Source organism: Pelophylax lessonae (assembly GCF_965119305.1).
Source record: "Pelophylax lessonae genome assembly, chromosome: 1".
Taxonomy (NCBI): domain Eukaryota; kingdom Metazoa; phylum Chordata; class Amphibia; order Anura; family Ranidae; genus Pelophylax; species Pelophylax lessonae.
Window position 1 is genome coordinate 575,420,821 of NC_138768.1, and position 14,584 is coordinate 575,435,404.

Genomic DNA, 14,584 nt, shown 5'->3' on the forward strand with positions numbered 1-14,584 from the left:
ACCTTTTGCCGAAATTAAAGCTGAATCCAGATATGAAGGCAGTAATAAAAAGCACAAAATTTACACAGCTTTGTATTCATTATTACATCATTAAATGTACTATTTAAAACGTAAAATAGCTCCCTTATTTTACATTTCATATGTGCATTTACTTTATATATATATGCACACACACACACACACACACACGTTGGAAAATATATGGAAACACCAGGTAAAAGAATTCAATTGTTTCCCAATATGGTGTTGGACCACCTTTGGCATCCAATACCTCCTAAATTCTCCTGGGAATTGACAAATATTATTCTGGGTCACAATCCTGCGCAATGTCCTTTTTGTCTCTTTCGGTCAGTTGACCATGTGGACCGTGCTTATGCTTATCAGACAGCGTTTTCCAAGAATATATATATGCCCTCCTAACCTTTGTAATCGTACCTCGCGACACCGCAAATAAATTGGCAACTTCGTTCACAGAGGCACCAGCTAACAACAATATGCCCTCTTTGAGCCGCAGTATGCTCTGACATGACTGCATATTACTAGCAGTGCATGCAGTGAATGATGAAAGTGAGGCTTCCCACCTGTTAGCTACGGGTCTCATCACACAGCAGAAGCAAAAGAATGTGAGGAAAGGGGGGATAGCCTGTTTTAAGGCCCCCCTTTCCCTCATGGGATGGTGTCAGTAGGAGTTTCAAGCCCCCATTGATTGATTTCAATGGGGGGTTTTGTGATAGGTCAAAAAAGGTCAGCTGTTCTGGAAGTTCTGGGGGGGGTCCTCTAGGATAGATCATTTAAAGTCATCTGACCCCCAGAACATTCCAGAAATTCCTAGGACCTATATTTAAGCAACAGCCTGAGGGGGGTCTTTGAAGATCGCCCAGCTGATTTTGTTTACAGTTTAAAGTATTTATTAATTAAAAGAGTTCTGGTGAATTGTTAATGGTTTTATTTGTGAGAACCAGTTTGGTGTGCCTAGTGTTCTTTGTATGTTTGGAGTTGCTACATCACTTCCCCTTTCAACACGAAACATGTCGTCACTTTAACACCTGCAAATAATGTAGTGTTTACATATTTTTGTCCCACCCCTGTGTACACACACACACACACACACACACACACACACACACACACACTACTGTGCAGATGCGCAACTACAACCTTCATGACCATCAACCATAAAGGGCCCTCCTGACCCCCAGCCGGGGCTCCCACAGTGGCGGAACGCCAGTGCCTGGTCACAAGTGCAACCTTTGCGACCTGGGAAGTTCCACCACTGGTGTTAGTCGCTTTTTTAAAATTATTTACCATTTTTTTTTGTTTACAATTTTATATTTTATTATTTTTTTAAATTTCTTTAAGAGCCTGTTGGGGGGCTTTGGAGAGATATCCAGAGTTTCAACAGACCTCTGATATTTCACCTTTGAGACACAGAAAGGGGACTGAGGACACAGCCCTTAATCTCCACCTCTACAGCACTGAATGAATGGACAGGAATACATCTGTACAGAGCTTCCCATTCATTCATAAACCGAAGCATAGTAAAAACACAAAACAGTAAAAAACAGTGTTCAATACGGATAACTGACTATTCATAAAGAAGAGGCCAATAAAGGAAATATTTTCTGGCTTCCATCTTAAAAGCATCTCCCACAGTATCCAGCGGGAGAGGGGAAAGCCGGTAGCGCTGCAGATGAGAGAGGACCCGGGAAGTACACAGGGGTCTGGGGGCAGCAACAGGTGGACAGGAGGGTCGACGGGGGCGGCAAGTAGAGGAACTGATCTTATCAAAAATGGAGTGGATCGGTTCCTTTATATGCCACCCACACCGCACCTCCTCTATGTGCCACAATTGCAACCCCCGTACGTACACCCCTGTCTCCTCCATCCTGGAACAAATCCTCTACACTCCCCTAAGCCTCTCCAGCACAAATTCTCCTAACCCCCCAAATCCCCCTTCCAGCACAACACCCTGCCATCCGGCACAGATCCCCCCTTTCAATCTTCCGGAGTGGGCCCCCATCTTATTCAGGGTCCCAAATAATGCGACTGCCCCCTGTGGCAGGCAGAATTCTCTTTGATTGGGTGGGGTAAGAGGATATGTGCTGGGGGGTGCTTTGGGAGGGGAGAGGATTTGTGCTATAAGGTGTGATGGTGGGGATTTTAAATCTGATCAACCCCACCCCAGCACAAGTCCTCTTTCCTCCCACAGCAACCCCTAGCACATATTCTTTTACTACCCCCCTATCACTCCTCCAGGTGTAAGTTCTTAGAACTTGCCCCCTCCTGTCCCAGTTACTGTGTTCCCCTCCACTGTATACAGCAAGAAACACAAACCTCAGATCATCAGCGTGGCTCTTCCAGTTCAATGTTCCTCCTCCCCGACTCCTCCTGTCTGTGTACAGGAATGCACTGGAGCCGAGGAGGAGGAGGAGGAGAAGCCGGCTTTAGTGATGTCTGTGAGGTGTGCACTGTGTAGACAGTTTGAGGGGAGACATGCCCGGCTGTCACAGAGGAGTTTATTCCATGCTGGCAGGGGGCCCCCCACCCCAAAGCACCCACACCCCCATATTTAGGGCATATGACCTGCTATGGTTCAGGAGAAGGGCACTCGCCCCCACCTCTTTCCTGATCTGCCGGGCTGCATATTCAGATAAGGGTCTGGTATGGTTTTGGGGGGGACCCCACGCCGGTTTTTTTTTTTTTTTAAATAAGGTGTTCCCCTTAAAATCAATACCAGACCCGAAGTGCTTAGTATGGACTGAGGGGAGGTACTTTTTAATTGTCTCCTTTTTTTTTTCTTTACAATCAGCTGTTACCGGGGAAGCGGCCGACATCCTGGTCCGCTGCTTAGCAACCAGCTATTTGTCAAAGAACAGCCCCCCCCCTCCCCCGACCCCAGGCTGTTTTTTTGACAAATACCACATATGATATCACCAGCTAAACCCTGGTGGTAATTATTGCTTGCTTTTTAATGCTCTGGCCCATTTGTGAATTGGACTTAAGAGCTTTTCAAATGCTTTTTACCGGCACATTTTTTTTCCCTGGTAAATACCGCATAAGGGTTTTTTTTTTTTGTGAATTGGACTTAGTTTACCGTATGCAATAGTTTATGCAAATTAGTAACATGATACCATTATTGCATGCGGTAAACATTAGTGAATTGACCCAAAAGGGTGGTCACACCAAATATTGGTTTGAATTTCTCTTATGTTTATTTACTTTTCATTTTGTTAATTGATAAAGATAATCTAATATATATATGTAAAATAGATGTTAGGATGCCATATTAATGATTGGTAAAGGAAAAGGAAAAAAAGACACCCTACTTACCTTCCCCCAGCCTCTGTAATCATTCCAAGATTCTAAAGAATAAAAATTTGCCCAAAGTTCGCAATATAATGCACAGTACTTTTATCTTTAAATGTGATATGGGGTAATTGACATTTCTTGCGATCTCGTCAAAAGCATGGGGACATCACCTTTACCTAAGCACCACGGCAGGGGGTATATTAACTCACTTTTGCTTGCTGCAAATGGGTTTTTCATTCTCATACAAGTATACTATTTTGCAAAGCCAAAAACAGGCCATATACAGGTCAGAAGGAGGTCAAACGCATTCTGAGTGATTGCAAAAGCATCTCAAAAGACACTATCAACACATGCCCAAAACCAGTCTGCATAGATTCTAAATCTTAGCCACAGTGACCTTACCTAGATCAACATCTTCCATTTTGCTAAGAGCGACAGCTGTTGAATCTCCATTGATGATGTCCAGAAAGAAGTCAGCAGGGTTGTTATGAGATTCACATTCATAACCTAAATAAAAGGAAAAGTGCAATACAATAACTGTAATTAATTTTCCACACACAGCTTTAAAAGTATTCAAAGTAGTCAGGAAATACTAAAGTTCTTTGTAGTCTGTATTTTCACATAAAAGGGACTAGCGTAATGAGAGGTGCAACATTTACTAGAAACTAGGAAAGGTATTGAATTCAGCACAATTTCATAGCAGAAAAAGTATATAGTTTCCCAGTGGTGAACACTCTACATCATTGCAGGCTTAATGCAGCATATAACTGAACCCATGCTCATGTTTAGTAGGGAGCTGCATTAAAGCTCACATTAAGCCAAGGGTTTTTTTTTCTAGTTTTGGGTAGAACTGTGAAGGAACGTTAAACACTGCCTACTTTCCCTTTATGGGGAGATTTCACTTCACTTCCTATCCAATTGCTGGAATTCAGAAGAAGAAAGTTAGTCAATGGGGGCACTGACAGCAAAAACAATTTGTGGAGATTCTTAATCTTCCATACTCAAAAAAGAAAAATTATTTTATTGATGTCCATTTCTATAGTGGTAAGATTTCCTTTTACTTCCTGTTCTGTCTGACATCCATCAAACAGTAAAGCTGCCCATACAAGGTTCCAATTTCACCCAATGCCTGGTGAATCGTCCACAATTCGAGCTGTGCCCCAACAAACACCAACTTTCCTAATTTAATAATAAATTGGGCTGGGTGAAAAAATGTAATTGATCAAACAGTGACTGCCTCCTATCACATGCAGTCACTGTTTGGGTATTCCTGCAGTCCTGGGTGCTGCAGCTGTTTGAATACAATACCCAGCAGTGGAGATTTCTCCAGCCACACAATTTAGCATGGATGGTAGAATCAATTAAATTTTCTCTCGTTTAGCCAAAAATAAATCTAGCCATGAATGGCTGAGGAAAAAACTGGGAACAGAAGTAGCAACAGTAAGGCTGTGTTCACATGTGGGCGTAGCGATCCAGAAATCATTGCAAATCGCGGGACGCCTGTGCGTTGCCCGTGATTTGCAATGGCACCCCAAACATTGTGCGATGTTGCCGCGATTTCCAGCAGCCGAATCGCGGTAACATTGCGCAGACAAAATCGTGTGACGCATGACGCCCCAAAGAAGCTCTTGTACCTTTTTTTTTTATGCGTCCTGCGATTTTGTTTGCGCGATGTAACCGCGATTCAACAGGCGGAAATCGCGGCAAAATCGCACATTGTTTGGGGTGCCATTGCAAATCACGGGCAACGCACAGGCGTCCCACGATTTGCAATGATTTGCGGATCGCGGGCAGAATCGCTGTGATTCTGCCCGCGATCCGCTACGCCCACATGTGAACGTAGCCTAAGTTAACAAACTTTAATCCTTTCCCTCCACTTTAAACAAAACCTAAAAATTAAACAAAAAGTTCTGGCTGGAGTTATGTTTTAACTTAAGTGTTACTAAACCCACAACAGTAAAATCAGTGTGTATTTGCAGTAAAGCATGCTTCTTATACTCACTGTGAAACCTATGGGGTTAATCCCCTGCATTGTGTAAAAAGGCAGTTTGATCTGGTATTTCCTGATCTTCCCCTCCTTCCACTGATAATTTCCTGATAACACAGAGTCTATGGAGTCATTTATGCTCAGTTTGATGTGTATTGCTAGAGGGTTTTTTTTTGTTTTTTTTGGGAGAGTGCATGTGATCAGCACAGAGCCAATCAGCACTGTCCAGACAGAGGGTCAGGGGTCTTGCAGTCTCATAGGACAGTCAGAAACTCCTCCTACAAGCTTTAACCAGTGCTTGGCTGGACACTGATAGAAGTCACGAGACTGCTCTAACTGCTGATGAGAAAAGGTATTTAGCAGTTTATATTTACTAAAATACTTGCATTTCCATGTTCTGTGTACTGTGGGAGACCAGATATAGTGAGTGCAGGCTCCTGGGTTTAGTAACACTTTAACATGTCAATCAACTGAGATTTTAGGTACATACTTTTCTGTCCTGCACTACCAGCGCATCACACACAGCTCCTTTTATTTATTTTTTTTGTATAAACTTTATTAGAAGTGTACAAAAATACACTTCATTAATGATGCTGCACAGCAGCATGAAATGCTATGCTGTGCTGCTGTACAGTGCCAAGCGATTCTGTACGGCGAGCTGCGATAAAATGCAACATGCCTGCATTTTATTGTGGCAGTGAATGGGACACACAGGAAACAACTGTTTTTTGTGTGTCCTTGCTGTGACAGGGTTTTTTTTTTACGATGCAGTAGGTCATGTGAGTTAGCCCTTAAAATAAAAGCCAATGATCTACCCTAATCATGTCACATATAAATTCATGAAGTACCATCTAAGCCTCTTACCCAGCTCTTGAAAGTACTCCAGTGCATACTGAGCAGGCCCATGATACAATGTTCTTCCTGCAGCCAGTAGAGTGAGGCTATCAAACAGTCTGAAGATGGAATAACGAGGCTGGTGTATAGAAAATATGATAGTCTTGCCTTGCTTTGACATCCTAAACAAATAAAAAGGCAAACACTAAAATGCTACTCAAGAAAGCGATATATACAATATAATATAGCAAGATAAAAAAGAAAAAATGCTATGCAGCAATAAAAACATGCAGGTTGTTGAGGAGCATAAAAGCCGCTGAAGGACTAAACTAAAAAAAAACTTAAAAATCTTATTTTAATTTTCATAAGGAAAAGTGGTAAACATATTCCATTAGGTGCACTGCAGCTGATCAGCCATTTCAGGTTGCCTTCAATGCAACTGTGAATCTCCAATACAGTTTTATTTTTTTCTTCCTAGGCACAATGCAGTGATGACCTCAGACACAGTAACTTCAGTTGTTGGCATTTGCCTAGGATTACAGCAATTTTTTTTTTTTTTACGATAATACACTGCATCTAAATAAAGTTGTCATCAATATAAAATAACGGTGCCACAATATATGAAAATATGAAAATAACACAACTACCAAAATAAAAACAAGTAGTAAATCTCATTTTTGAACCCATGCAAAAATAATAATCTGGTGATAATTAAACAACAGGAACAAGTTTCATGTAAAATGCCAGGACTGCAGTGGTAGAAGATCTGAACAAGGTGGAACTACAGAGTCAGCTAGCATTGTAACAGGTGATAAAGACAGAGAAGTAGATATAACATGGTGGCTCCTTTACCTTTTCAGCAGCAACAGAACAGCATTGGCAGTACTGGCATCCAAACCAGTGGTTGGCTCATCCAAGAATAAAATCCCTGGGTCAGTAATGAGCTCCATACCAATATTTGTTCTCTTCCTCTCTCCTCCAGACACACCACGGATCAGTTGAGTGCCAACCTAAAAACAAAGTACAGGACAACGATTGTCAATTTACATGAAAGAGCAGAAAACAGCATTACCAAAGATACTGTAGCTTCAATCCACTGTACCTTTGCATCAGCCACTTTTGTTAGTCCAAGTTCCTTGATGATCTGATTGATACGTTCATCTTTCTCCTTTTGTTTTAGTGACCTGGGTAATCTCAAAGCCGCAGAAAATTGAAGGTTCTCTCTTACAGTCAAAGTGCCCATCACAACATCATCCTAAAACGTAAATGAGACAGATTTACCAACATGCAAAGTCTAAATGGAACAGATCTCCAGAAATATTTTATCCTATGTCCATGCCAAGCCACAATGAAAAAAAAAGAAATAGGCTTAAGGCTCATGCCCAGGGAAAGGAAAAATGCTCTCTTGTACTTGTACTGGGCCTGCCTCTGCACTACAAGAGTTAAATGCTAACTTCGGTCCGGTGGGGCCAAAAATAAAGTTTTAGGCCTCTTGCACACAGTATTGATGTTTGAGAATCTGCTTTTTTGGACGTAATTTCAGGTGTGTGTGTGTTGCGTGTATCTGCAGCCGCACGCACAATACTTTCCTGGGGAAAATTCATGAACCCCTTGGAACCGAAGCCTTTTTCTGATATATGTTGCTTAGAAGCTAAATCAGTATTTTTTGCTGTTAGGACAGTTTTTTTGTATAATGTGAAAGATGATGTTATGCCGAGTAAACAGATACCCAACATGTCATGCTTTAAAACTGCGCACGTTCGTGGAATGGCATCAAACTACGCTACTTAAAAAGCTCCATAGGCGACGCTTTAAAACATGTTAACGGTTACATGTTTACAGTTAAAGAAGAGGTCTCATGCTAGAATTGTTGCTCTCACTCTACTAATCGCAGCAATATCTCACATGTGTGGTTTGAACACAGTTTGCATATGCGGGCACAACTTGCGTATGTGTTCGCTTATGTGTGCAAACACAGAGGGACACTATACGTTATCCATTTAAAAAAAAAAAACATTTTGATCACGTTTATTGCTGTCACAAGGAATGTTAACATCCCTTGTGACAGTAATAGGCAGTGACCGGTGCTCTTTATGGAGGGATCTGGGGTCTAAAAGACCCCAGATCCCTCCTTTGCACTTAAAAGCATTATAAACGCCAAGTTTGGCTGTTTTGAATGCGGTCATTTTTAAAAAAAAATCTAGCTCCTTTAAGGCTTCAGTACCTGCAATCCGACTGTGTTCTGGTCTTCAGCCAGTCGGCGGACATACCGGCTAGTCGCTCGAATCTCCTGGTGGGACCGGAGACCCGGGTGAGCTGCAGAAGGTAGCGGGAGGGGGGTGAAATGTCTCCTCCCGTTCCTTGTAATGACAGCCGAGCGGCTGCTCAGCTTCATCGGTTGTCATTACAAGAAAGCCGACCGTCGGCTCTAAAAAACGATCCAGGGGTGATGCCTCTAGCTGCAGGCATCACCCTGGTACAACCCCCTGAAGCCGAGACCGCATATTTGCGTTCTGTCGGCACAAAGGGGTTAATACCAATGCTCACATGCGCAAACTACAGACCTGGAACGCAGATTTTTCTATTTATCTTTTATACTAAAGAATACGCAGCGTTTGTTTACATTCCTGTGTTTACAGGGCTGCATTTTAGATCAGCGAAAAAAAGAACGCGGTAGTGACACTTTTAAAGCCGCAGTGTGCAAAAGGCCTAACTCACCATTTCAGTTAAACTCTTTGGTTTAACAATCCAATCCTCCACTGCCCCAGCAGTTGGTGCTTTCCTCTTCTCCCTTACACTCTAGCAGTAGACTGTCCATTAGCGTCTTCATGTTCAATGCAGGCTTTGGGCTCTGCATTGGACTTGATGACATCAGAGAACCTGCGACCACTGGAGCACAGGGGAGAAGAAGCTGTAGGGACTGGTATTACAGCATTGAGGTAGTCTGCGGGAGAGGAGGATCGGGTAGGTAAAAGTGATTTTTGCAGCTCCCTAGACCTAGACGAGCAGTTAACCCTTGCTGTGCAGGGGAAGTCCCACTGCAAAGGAGACTTTCCTTTCCTTAGAGTTCAGCTTTAAAGTGATTGTAAATAATCACCTTATTATTATTCTTATTATACAGGATCTATATAGCGCCGACAGTATATGCAGAGCTTTACAATTTGATGGTAGACACTACAACTACAATACACTTTAATACAGTAGGAATCAGAGGGCCCTGCTCGTTAGAGCTTACAATCTAAGAGGGAAGGTCTAGAGATACAAGAGGTAATAACTGTGGGGGGGAGGGGGGTGTGATGATGGAGAAAGTAAATGTACAGTTGTTAGCTGGGGGCCAGATAGGCTTCTCTGAAGAGATGTGTTTTCAGGGATCGTCTGAATGTGGACAAAGTTGGAGATACACAGATAGGAGTAGAACGTTCCAAAGGATGGGAGCAGCTCAGGAGAAGTCCTGAACGCAAGCATGGGAAGAGTTGACAAGGGAGCTAGTAAAACAACCCATTCAGTTTAAAATAGAAATGAAAGGCAAAACATTTTTGTAAAGATATAAAAAAAAAAAAAAAAAAAACCTTATACATACCTTTTTCCCCATTTTTAAAAATGATCACATTCCCTCTGTTCTCAGCTGCATAAGAACAGGGGGGAGGAGAAGCAGCAGTACACCAAGCTTGCTAATTAATGGCTGTGCAGCGGGGTCATTTCATGACAAGTCTGATCATTGGAGGAGAGCAGCCTCTGTTCCAAGCATAGTTAGTGAACTGACCACGCTGTGCTCTCCTGATCAGTGTGGCATGTTTTTAATAGGAAAGCAGAGGGACTGGCAGGAACACCAGATATTCCACATAATGGAAGCAACACAAAGAGAAAAGGATACTTTGCCATACAAGCACATGGGACAGCAGACACATATAAGGAATATAAATGTGCTGGGGTAACATAAGGAATATAAATGTGCTGGGGTAACAAACAAGTACCCCCACAAAATGAATACACTTTACATATGATAATGTGAATAACACAAAACAGGACCATTCACTTTCCTAGAACCCCTCTGTATACAGCTTTGTGTGCTGGAAACTCACAATGAGCATTCACACTCTCTACTTGTAAAAAGGTTTCAAAGCAACCTCAAAAGCTTGGTAAAAGTTAGGTACAAACACCATTCATATTCTCCCTCCAAAAAAATCAGTGCACCAAGTCAGGGCCGGCCCTACCATGGGTCCCACTGGGTACATTGGACCCAGAGAGGACTTTGAGAGGGGCGGCAAATTGACTCCCAAGATTTTTTTCAGCCAGCAGTTTTGTGTGTCATCAGTTTGCGGCGTGTTACGGGTGACATTTCCCCATCTCATACTGCCGCCTGTAGTGCAAACTGATGAGTATGAGGAGGCAGAGTGTCTCCTCCGGGGAACTTCCCTCACGTGATGGTGATGTGCGCAATGACCTCAGACATCAGCGCACTCCATCTGACGCAGGGCAGGCTGTATCTTCTAGGGTGTGGGGCCCTGCAGACACAGGAGTGACAGGAGGATTGAGGACAGATAACAGTGTACATAATATTTTCCAAAGGTTATATTTATATAAAATAAATGGATGTGGGGGCTATTTGTTGGGCGTGATTTTTTATTTTTTTTGGGGGGGGCAGCTTTTTATTCTTGGACCCAGGCAGCACAATGTCTTGGGCCAGCCGTGCAACAAGTAATCAGTATATTCAACACAGTGAGGGTTTTTATGAAACCGATCAACTGGTTAAAAAGAGTGAAAGGTGGATGATCCCCAGCAACCAGATTTTACTTCATCACCTAAAGAGGAGTTCCAGTCTGTAAAAAAAAAAAAAGTCAACAGCTACAAATACTGTAGCTGCTAACATTCACTATAAGGATTTTTTACACGTTCATTATTATGAGGATACTTCCCTATCCAGGAATCCCACAATGTTGGCACCCCGAGTCAATTCGTCAATTGGCTTCGGGTGCATGCACTGGGATTGTAAGTAAGGGAAACCATCAGTGAAGCCTTCGGGCCTTCTGCAGCGCATGCACATGTCACACTTTCTTAATAGTCCCGCCATCTTCTAGGACCCGTTTGTGTCCCAAAAGGCAGAGGGGGGCCGGAAATGTCGTAGATCGCTGATCTTAACCAGAAGTGGGAGCGGGTACCTGTTCCCCCCCAAAAGGGCCAAATGTGGTAGTGAAAGGGGGGAGGGTGCGAAGTTCCTTTTGGGTGGAGCGCCGCTTTAAATGTTGTTTGACTAAAGTAACCTGGTGTGACCGCTTATGAATCAATGCAGACAAAGCTTTGCTCCTTGCCAAAATAAACAACGGACATTGACTTTTTCATTCTGAATAATTCCCATGTGTCAGGAAAATGTTTTTATTCCAACTAGATTCTTACAATCAGGTCTTTACACTACATTGCTATGGCTACAAAAACACAGCATACCGAACTATGAGGGCACCTCATAAAAAAGGTCCATAAAACGGTGTTTCAAGCACTCTCTGCAGTATACGGATTGGTGGCACTATTGTGATGTATTAACCACTTCCCGCAAACCGACGTACCTGTACATCGGCTTGAAGAAGTGGTTGTACAGGGTTGATGCCTGCAGCTTTTTTTCGGCATTCTGGAGATAACAACCAATGCGGTTCAGCCTCCATCAATCCCCCCACCCCCCCGCCTTACGCCAATCTGCCCAGGTCTTCTGTCCCACCGGGAGACCCAAGCAACCAGCCGGCCGACATGCTTCGATCAGGTCTCTAATCATGCAACCCAGAAGCGACGTCACTTCCGGTTTACTCGGCTGCCAACAACGCCAATTTAAAAAAAAACATCAGTATTCATACATATCAATTTCGCTGTTTTTTCTATACTTTGAAGTGCAGTGGAGGGGTCTGGGGTCTGGAGACCCCAGATTCCTTCATAAAGAGTAAGGCCTCTTTCACACGGCCGCTCCGATTTCTTCTTCCGCTGCGGCACTTTTTTTTTTTTTGACGGACACGGATGACACTTGTGTCATCCGCTCCGTATGTCCGCATATCATCCCATCCGTTTGCGGATGATATACGGACATAATGTAAGTCTATGGGGATTGCGGATGTCAGCGGATGACACCGCTGACATCCGATTTTGCTTCCTTTCCGTTTTTTTAAAGGAAGAAAAATAGGGTTCTGTTCCATTCCAAAAAACGGAACAGAACTGAAAGGACGAAAAATCGGATGTCAGCTGACATCCGCAATCCCATTGACAAGCATTATGTCCGTATATCACCCACAAACGGATGGGGTGATATACGGAACGGCCGTGTGAAAGAGCCCTACCTGTCACTGAATATTAATGTCACAAGGGATGTTTACATTCCTTGTGACAGCAATAAAAGTGATCACATTTTTTTTTTTTTTTAAACACTAAAAATTAAATAAATAGGAAAAATAAATACATTTTAAAGCGTTCCCGTCCATGAGCTTGCGCACCAAAGAAAACACATATGTAAGTCGCGCCCGCATATGTAAACGGTGTTCAAATCACACATGTGAGGTATCGCCACGATTGTCAGAGTGAGATCAATAATTCTAGCAAAAAGCCCCCTCTCTAACTCTAAACTGGTAACCACTAAAAATTTTTACAACGTCACCCAAGGAGATTTTTAGGTACCGTAGTTTGTCGCCATTCCAGGAGTGTGTGCAATTTTAAACTGTAACATGTTAGGTATCTATTTACTCAACGTGACATCTTTCACATTATACAAGAAAATTGGGCTCACTTTACGGTTTAGTTTTTTTTTTTTAATTCAGTGTATTTCTTCCAAAAAAATTGCGTTTGAAAGACCGCTGCGCAAATATCGCATGACAAAAAATAAGGTAAGGACCGCCATTTTATTCTCCAGAGTCTTTGCTAAAAAAAAAAATATATATATATATATATATATATATATATATATATATATATATATATTTGGGGGTTCTAAGTAATTTTCTAGCAAAAAATACTAATTTTAACTTGTATACAACATGTGTCAGAAATTGGCTTGGTCCTTAAGTGGTTATTGTAATTACAAATTAACTTACCTGCACTACATAACCAGATAAGCATTTGAAGTTGGGTGGCTGTGGCTTTCCATCTATTAGAACTTCACCAGAAAGACCATGTGGATCTTTTCGAGCAGCAAGTACATCCAATAGCCTGCAAGTATGCACAGAAAAATGTACTTCAGTCAGCTAGTCAGAGTCAGAGTTAATTCACGTTTAGATCAACCAACACACACAATGAAATGTATAATAAATCAATATGTTAGACTGAAAGAATAACTGAACATCTGCTGACATTGTTTAATACTTTTGACAAGTGATGTTTTTTTTTATCTACACAAAATCAATATTTCTGTTAAATAAAAAAAAAAAACACACATGCCAAAGGATTCTCAGAGTACTATGGTTTAGTTAAGGAGACAGCAGAGCAGTACTTCTCTCTTTGCTTTAACGATTTCTCTCATTGAAAATTCTGAATGAAATGCCCAACCAGGATAAGAGCTGTTTTTTTTTTTTTTTTTACCCTCAACATGTGATAGAGAGAAAAAAAAGCGCAATGTGTGAAATTATTAACTTGCTGTCTGTATAAAATACAACATTATATAAATACAACATTTTCATAATATTTTTAATTTTCAGATTTGACCATTATTAAGAAAATCTGTACTAAACATTTTTTTTTTTTTTTTTAAACTTACGATGACTTGCCACTGCCCGTAGGTCCAAGAATTGCATTTAGTCCAGGTCTCATAATTCCACTAGAAGGTAAAAAAAAAAAGAAAATTTTAATTAATGAATATTTGGATTACTGAACAGAACAAAGGGCATATTGATTATATATTTATATAACCATACACACACACACACACACATACACTAACCTGCCTACTATATCCTACATAGGAAGAAATTAAGAGTCTTCAACAAACTTGCCTTCCAGCTGAGGTAAGAGCTGTCAGCTAAATGGTTGATAAGGAAAGTTTGTCCTGCCAATATTACTTTCCTTTCAATATTACTTGATGCATTTGTATCATTGTCTTTGAGATTTACTCTCCATATTTGTGACCGACAGAAATTGGGATGAAAAGACTGTCGAGGAGGGGGGAATTTCTTTTATTTTAAAAAGATTTCTTACTTCCTGTTGTATCTAATAAACAGGAAGTGAAGGCAATTTTCCACTGTAGAACACCAATACCAAAATAAATCAATTAAAAAAATAAAAAACCTGACGGGTTTAAAACTATTTTCAGCTCTAAAAATACATATTTAAACTTCACTGTTTTCATTGGTTGTTAAGGTACATTCACACTTGCGAATGTACCCTACACACGATCACCCCAGCAGGGGTTCCTACAATTAGCTGCGAGTAGACAGCTCTATAGAAAGCGATAGGAGGCTTACTGCTCCCAAAGCTAATCGTGCCCACTCA

General features: G+C 41.7%; 1 protein-coding gene across 1 annotated transcript in view; it reads right to left on the reverse strand.

The window, feature by feature from the left end:
- Positions 1-14,584, reverse strand: part of ABCG2 (ATP binding cassette subfamily G member 2 (JR blood group)) — a gene marked incomplete at its 5' end in the record, with an annotated part of 62,350 nt that overhangs the window by 28,091 nt on the left and 19,675 nt on the right. The window contains 6 exons of the mRNA XM_082272093.1: positions 3,712-3,816; positions 6,161-6,312; positions 6,983-7,140; positions 7,233-7,385; positions 13,195-13,309; positions 13,854-13,913. Of these exons, the coding sequence (XP_082128219.1) occupies positions 3,712-3,816; positions 6,161-6,312; positions 6,983-7,140; positions 7,233-7,385; positions 13,195-13,309; positions 13,854-13,913 (743 nt within the window). The remainder of the gene's footprint in view (positions 1-3,711; positions 3,817-6,160; positions 6,313-6,982; positions 7,141-7,232; positions 7,386-13,194; positions 13,310-13,853; positions 13,914-14,584) is intronic.